The following is a 7697-nucleotide window of genomic DNA, read 5'->3' on the forward strand; positions in this document are numbered from 1 at the left end:
CAAGGGTTTTGTGACCGTCATATTTCCAGAATTTTTAAATCCTATAAAACATATAGCTAACTTGTTCTCTAATATTTATATTTTTGGAATATGAAAACTAACTGCACCTGGTGCATACTGTAAGACAATGTATCTACATGAGACAAGTGCCTGTTGTAATTAGACATTTTTATTGAGTCATGTCCAGCGCTTTATCTAAAGATAGGCATTGGAGTGGAAGAAATCAGGGGAAAAGGGTCCCTAGCAATGCATAGCTCGATCGAGAAAACTAATGAAATCACTAGGTGTAAGTCTAAACCATCAGACCGTGACCCCACACCTTAAACTTCTTTTTTCGCTCCACTTATCACGATTCTGATGAGCTGTTTTTGATACCCCACTTTTCGAAAGGAAAAGACTGAAGATAGACTCGCATAGTCAGGCAGTTGTAATGAGATAAATAAATTGTGTGCTTTTTGATTTAATAAATTTTAACCTTGCTATGCAAAGTGACCTTAATGTGCGTTCTTTACATTTTTGACTGTTCACCTTCATATCTTCATATCTGCTCACCTTAATACCTTCATATCTTCATGTCAAGTCATCATGATACATCAACATTTAAACTTGATACAACATTGAAGAGTATTGCCCATTACTTTACACATTTCCTTGGTTAATTTAGGAGAATTAGACTATCTATTTGAAACATCATTTGTACCCAGCGTACAACACAAAACGTTCTTCAAAAGTTCATGTAAATTTATTTCACTTTTTAGTCAAACATTTCGTATTTCAGTACGCTTCAAGTTCGGTTGCATTGAAGCTATTTTCGTAATGTAGTCTTTTGGATGTGATTGAGGAAGCCGAAGTCAATATAATCAATAATACTTGAAAGTGGAGGTTACCTGATCAGTACTGCGAAGTTGTAGAGTACCCCCACATCGAGTTTGCATGGAAATCAGTACACAGCTGATTGATCTTGACAAACAAAATTCTTGAAGATTATTGATTTCCTTTGTGTTATTGATTCAGTAAGTATTTTTATCAACACTTAACAGCGTTTCAAACTTGACTTGTGACCTGATATTTCTCTAATTGTCCTGACCACAAGACTTTATCACGAAACCTTCTAAATGGTAATTGACTTCAATTGCGTTGAAAGCTTCTTCGTAAATATCGACAACCATGCACTCTCCCATACAATCTAAACTTATGAGTGCAGACTCAGGGTTGCAAACAGAAATAGAAAACACAAAAAGCACCTTTGCATATTTTTCAACCTTGTGATTTCACGGTTCTTGTAGTAACTCCGCTATTTCTAATTGACTCATTGAATTGCTTTTTTGCCATAACCTTTTCAAACCTTTATTTCATTTCTCGAGCTTTTTGTCAATTCGACGCTAGTTTCATAAATGCAAACTTTGGGTTTCCTTCTTCTTCTTTTCTTTTACCTTGGTGGGTTAAATTTTAGGTATTATAGAGGTTCTTTAAGATAATGGATAAACATTGACTGCCAGGAAAATCTGGTCTCGATCAAATGGTAAATAAGCGCTTCCGTGATAAAATGTCAATAACAAGGTAATACTCATTTCTGTACGTAAATGACGCCGCTAAGAAAAAAATGAACATTGTGTACTGAACCTTCTTTTACAACAAAAATTTGGCGCAAACTGATTAGTGTTGTCACAAGTCAAAACTTGGAAATGACTTGTGGTCAGAAATATTCTATAGGCTTCTGACTTGAGTGACAATGTTTGAGCTAAGAGTTTTGACTCTCGGCATTCCTCTCCACCGTGTCATCGTCTCGGATGTAAAAATTTCTTCGAATCGTTTGTTCATCTTGGGTGGTGTCACTGTACATGTCTCTGACCTTGTTTTTGTTTGTCATGAGCCGTAAAACGCGATATTTGACTAAGACAACAGCCAGAGCTATAACTGCAACCAGACCAATTCCGCCAGCGGCAGTTACGCCTCCGATTACAGCTGCTGATTGTTTCCCTGTGTCTATAAAAACGAAAAAAAAAAATAGTATTGTAAACAAATCTGCATAATGCGTTAAGATCTCACGTCCACAAGAAATGACAATGAATATCTTGTATGCTTTTTTATTGCTTACCACAGATGGTCTTGCAAAGGTTACAGGCTCCTAAGTGTATTCGTATATAGTGGAGTATAACCTTTAATTTCTCAGCCTCTCAGAACCCTGCAATCTCATTGGTGTTTTATAACCACTTAAGTATGATTTACTTTACAACTTGCTTCGGAAAAGAATGTTGTTGTCAAACTTAATACTTTCACTCTTATCGAATTCTTAAGTATCTCCTTAAGTTTGTAAATCTTTGTTCTAGGACTGCCTTTTACTTCGTAACGTGGAGAACGTTTCTCTTTACTCTTGTCTATATACACACCCTTTTTTTAGTTCTATTTAACTTGGTACATGAAAGTGATTCACCTCCTTTTCCGTTTTGGCTTTTTTCTTGGACGATTTTGATTGGCCCTCTTTTGATGATGTATGGACCGGCTGTGTCCTCTTCCAGTCCTCGTTTCTTCCTATTAGCTGACGGTACGCATCCTTGTTGGCACCTTCAAGTCATCAAATTATAAATATTTATTTCCTTGCACTGTTATCATTGAGAGTTGAAACTGGGGTAATGCACAAGCATCTTAAATAAAAATCTTAAATTATCTTAAAACAGGAAAATATTATCATCTTGTTCTAAAACTCCTCGACATGAAAGGAGCTTATTCTGGTTGACTTTGGACTTTGATTTTGAAATACTTTTCCTGTGCCTAATCGACCGCAGTTGAACTTACCTAGATGATATAGATTCCTCAAGACAGGCTAACAGCTCACAGTGGATATAATACGACTCATAGTCATTAAAGAACCTGAATGCTCTCAGTGCAAATGTTTGCCAATTTCTGCTTGAGTTGTAGTCGTGACTCAGTGTCGTGTCCATTGCACACCTTTTGATGCGAAAACAAAATTGCGTAAGTCACGAAAAAATAAAATTGTGTTGGCAAAATAATGAAATTATCTTATTTTGATCATACTATGCGAAGAAATTAACAATCATTATCAAACTACCGAATTAGGAAATTGAGGATGATGGATTATTGATGCCGTTTACGTTCGAAGAGCTAGCATGACTAAAAGTTTAAAAAATAAACAATTAGGTAACTCCTTAACATGACACGTACCCATCTTCTATAATGGGATATTGCGGTGAAGAATAATAAACTGAACTTTTCGTAGCCAAACAGTTTAGGGCCATCACCCCAAGGTTAGCACTGGACTCCACCTTGTACCCCAGGTAGATGTATTCATTGAGTGTCACCTCGACGGGGTAAGCGGAGTGGGGTGTTGAATAGGAAGAACTTGTATAGACATCAAATGTAAAGTTGAAGTCACCGAATCCCTCTGAAATGATATTTCATCGTCAAAGAGATAAGTCATTTGCATTAGTTTACCCAGAGACAATTAAATTTCTAGCACATAATATGGAAGTATCTTTCGGTCGAGTAATATGCAAGTACTGAATTCCCCGTCTTTTTACCAAGGGCAACGAAACCCTGACATTTAAAAAGCGATCAAGGTAAAGCGTGCTACTTACCTAGGATGCTTAATGATTACAAGAGCAGTAAAACTGATCATTTGAATTCGACTCTGAAATGCTGGAAGTACTGATTAAGCCACAGAATCAACAGAATTGGTGATAAACTATCAATTAGTTACGCATCTACTTACCTATACCGGGAACATCAAGCCTTCCCTCGGGGACAAATTGCAGGCTGAGAAACTTCGTTTTGGAATAGCTGCAATTAAACGGGAATTCAAAGTCGTGTTCCCGTGTAATCTGGCCGTTCACTAGCTCGGCATCTTTCTGAACAACATTGGAGAACACAATAGTGTCTTCAGTTTCGTAGAATTTTGTGCCGCATTCATTTAGGGCTGTGCTTATGGAAATAAACTGCGGGCTGTCAGAGGCTGAACACGCAGGGGCATCCAAGGACATGTTCCCCGCTTCAAGTGTAGTGAATATACCCTTATCAAATGTGACCTCCATCTCATGGGCACGGCATGTAACAGTTACGCCAGGTTCTAAAGTGATGTTCAAGAAATGCAAAATTAGGAATTTAGGCCCAAATGAATATAAATTTCGACGAATTGTCAATGCGAGCGCTTTGTATTTACTTGCTAGTAATTTATAAGCGCGAGTACCTTTGCTTCCACCCTGTACCATGCTTTTTTGTATACAAGTGAGGAAAAAGACAGCCAAGATCCTGGATGCCATTTTACATTCCAAACTTTCGTTGATTATCACACCAAGATGTACCAAGTTTAAACTGAACTGCCTAACAATCTATCAATTGCCCTACCTTTGAACCTTTCGAGAAATGTAATTAAGCTCTGGTGGCTTTCACAATTAAAATAGTTGGCGCGCAATTGAAAACTAATTACTCATTGAATTTCAAAGTTGATTTTTTAAGTACTGGATTAAAAACAGCTATTGTTCCTGCCCACTGAACTATGCCTCTATGTGGCACCATATAGACAATGCAAGGGTAGCCATGTTTTTGAATGGGCTGTCGACTCAGCCACGCTCTCCTTTTACAGTTTTCGGTCACATGCGAGGACAAACCTGACCTTAACCTTAAAAAAAGGTATAACTTTCCGTGAACTGAAAAGGCAAATCATTTTCTGGAGTTTCGACATGTTTTCCTCACCAAAATATTTTTGAATAGTGCACGAGAGGGGACTTTGGTTTCATTTGGGGAAGGAAAACTAAACAAACCAACAAAGAAACTGTTTCAATCACAGACAACAATTTTAGTGTCACAAAGTTTGTGTAGAGACTTTTCAGCAAAAAATATTCCAAAAAAACAAAAACGTGATCAAACGAATGGAGTCAATAACTTGTTATCAATCACAAGCCTGCTCCGTTGAGCGTGAAGACAATCCTTTGTGAGTCGAATGACAAGTGCTGTGAACAATCACGCCACTATGCAAATAAAGCAGACGGCCGTCAAGCTTTTTACAAATACATGTACATGAAAGAACAGCACCAATCACCGAGGATAACAATTGAAAACTTAGCTTTTAGGTGGATTATACTGTTTTTATTACAGGACAAAACACCCCACATCAAAGAAGGATATGAGGTGTTATTTCCTTTAGAAAAATAAGGGAAAGAAGGAGACAGGCCTTCAGACGATTACGCGTAGAAGCCATTTCCACTACGTTTTCTTCTCAAACTGAAAGCAAAATAATGTTAACCTTGCAGCAACGTTTACCATCTGGCATTGCTTGTTATAAACGAGGCCGTTTTAAAGCAATTATAACGGAACAGGAACTTGCTGGCCTCCAGCCGAGTGAGTATGCCAACGCGGTATGACGACGGGGAACCTTTCTAGGAAACAAGGCTTTCTGAGTAACCAAATACATTTAGTAAAAATGAATACAACAAGCCATGCATATGACAAGTTTTACAGGTCACTGCTTCTGTGAAAGAACGTCAACATAGGTGTTTCGCCCAGTATGTTACCATCTCGTGTTAGCTTTTTCAATGTTGTCTCCATTTCCTAGGGTAAATGATGTTAATCATATTCCATCATCAAAAATCTTACCTTCTCTAAGTACTGTGTCGTCATCAAGTCTAATGCGCGGCATTAATTATTCAACATATCACATTTTTAACTTAGCAAATATAATAAACCAGAAAATGCGGAGTCCCTGCTGTGCAAGCACGCCAATGCCGACTTCATACAACCAGGGCACCTTTCGCTGTCGATAGACTTATCATACCATCAACATGCTCAGCCCCTTGGCGCAAAGAAACCTTTTAAACGAGACTATTTTTTTTGTTGATTCAGTAAAATAGCGCACGCATAGCCGTACCCTCCCCTCCCCCCGCAAGGTGACGTCACTCGATCAGCGTTACTCTTACGAAACTGGATTTCAACGTCCACGCGGTTTCTGCTTGCCTCAGTAAACATTGCCACGATAGCTGAAAAAAGTTGGATCATTTGCTGCAGAATCTCAAAGTTTTTATTGATTTCTTTAAGAGATAGTTACACTGCAAACGCGAAGAAAGAGCGACTCGAAAGAATCGCTGCGATAAACAACTAGCTTTAATTTAATAGCTTCGTAGCAATGTTCGCAAAGAGACCGAAAGTTGAAGGCGGACAATCCTCTTGGCCCAATTCCATTGAGATAGTACACCTGGCCTTTCACGAGAGCTTTAACAGGCGGCACAATAAACAATTATTGTGACCGGTTTCTTCTTCAGAACAGAGGCGATTGATCATTGGCGCTGTTTGATATATTAAAGATTTTCCATAGCCAGTTGGTAACGAAACGGAGACATCGTTACCTTCGAAGAACATAAGTATGGCTTTCTGCTATTCTCTTGAAATGTCTCTATCCCAAGAGTCGCGCAAACTTGCCTAAAAACCTCGACTTAGATCGCTGTTGTCTGAAAAGTTCTACATGAGAGCATTCTGATCACCACCTTTTTCGTTAGTTATGAAAATAAATTACCTATTCTAGCCAATCAAATTTCACGAAAGAATCGGCAAGAGGGATTAACCAATAAAAATTCATTATACATTTTCTTGCAAAAGAGTGACGTTACAGAGTACGAGTAATGTCAGGTTTTTGTAAACGTTCCGTTTATCTTTATATCTCTCTTCATCTTTCTTTTTCTGAGCCTTTCGGATATAGCAGAGCAAACAGAGTTCTTTGTTGAATCTTATTCTTTTCTCGTTTTGTCTTCGATGGTCACCTCTTTCCATCCGTAAAATATATACTCCAAACTCGAGAAACCGAATTTACTTCTTCCGAAACGTAGACGGTTCCTTTCTTTCGTTTCTTACGGATACGCGGATGAAACTGATCATTCTCGTTGTTCTCATTATTCCCTCTGTTGTTTGGTAGACATTTTCTTTCGTCTGATGGATCTTCGGTGTTGTGTGGTCTCCAAGAATTCCAAACTAGCCATTTGCCCTTTTTTTTTTAACCTCGGCTTGTTTCGCTCTAATTAGCGGGGCATCTCTCCTAATTAATCTATTTTCTTCTATTTCTATTCATCTCTCAGCACATTTCAGTCCACTTTTATGAACCAAAATCCCTGGTTGAACTACCTCTGATTTCAATAGAAGTCCTACGATCACTGTTACTGTTGACCTACCACAGAATAAACCAAGCAAAGTACCAAAAATTCCCCAAGTTATAGAGTGCTCTTACAGAATTACATTTCAAGTTCGCTTTTCGAAAATTTTGTAATTTTTTTTTTATTTGAGAAAATAATATTAGCTTTCAGGATAATTAAAAATTCCTTTTTTTTTTCTTTCGTGCAGAGATATTGTGCTCTTTCAAATAAGATTCCATTCTTTACTGCTGAAAATAATCGAAGATATACAGTAAGACTTAAGGGGTTGCAAGGAAGTGATCGGCAACAGATGCCGCCTCATACGCAAGGTAGAATCTGTTGTATTATTTATAAACTCTTTCACCCCTGAGAGTGACTAGCATCAAACTCTCCTTACAATATTTCCCTGAGTTAAACATTAAGGTCACAGGAATTGAGGAAATGATCACCAACTAAAGAAGCTCTTTATCATCAAACAAATTCTCCTTTTCAGCACCTCAGGATAAGTACAGAGAACAGTATGGAGAATATGCATACTTACGTCAGGCTGGAAAGGGTTGAAAT

General features: G+C 37.9%; 1 protein-coding gene across 2 annotated transcripts; it reads right to left on the minus strand.

Annotated features, from left to right (window-relative positions):
• Nucleotides 1-432: 432 nt before the first annotated feature.
• On the minus strand, nucleotides 433-5866 carry LOC113670995 (ZP domain-containing protein). 2 transcript variants are annotated; one of them, XR_016185947.1, is made up of 6 exons: nucleotides 4205-5866; nucleotides 3731-4084; nucleotides 3184-3403; nucleotides 2797-2949; nucleotides 2099-2565; nucleotides 433-1986 (listed from the first exon to the last, which is right to left on the minus strand). XR_016185947.1 is itself a non-coding variant. In XM_089204349.1 (6 exons), the coding sequence occupies exons 1-6, from the start codon at nucleotides 4275-4277 to the stop codon at nucleotides 1742-1744; spliced, it is 1176 nt and encodes a 391-aa protein (XP_089060475.1). In that variant the 5' UTR covers nucleotides 4278-5858; the 3' UTR covers nucleotides 433-1741. The 2 variants fall into 2 exon arrangements, 1 of the variants encoding a protein (XP_089060475.1); XM_089204349.1 differs by having other exon boundaries at nucleotides 2435-2565; nucleotides 4205-5858.
• Between the last annotated feature and the right edge of the window lie 1831 nt (nucleotides 5867-7697).

This window comes from Pocillopora damicornis, chromosome 4, assembly GCF_964200805.1.
Source record: "Pocillopora damicornis chromosome 4, jaPocDami1.2, whole genome shotgun sequence".
NCBI lineage: Eukaryota > Metazoa > Cnidaria > Anthozoa > Scleractinia > Pocilloporidae > Pocillopora > Pocillopora damicornis.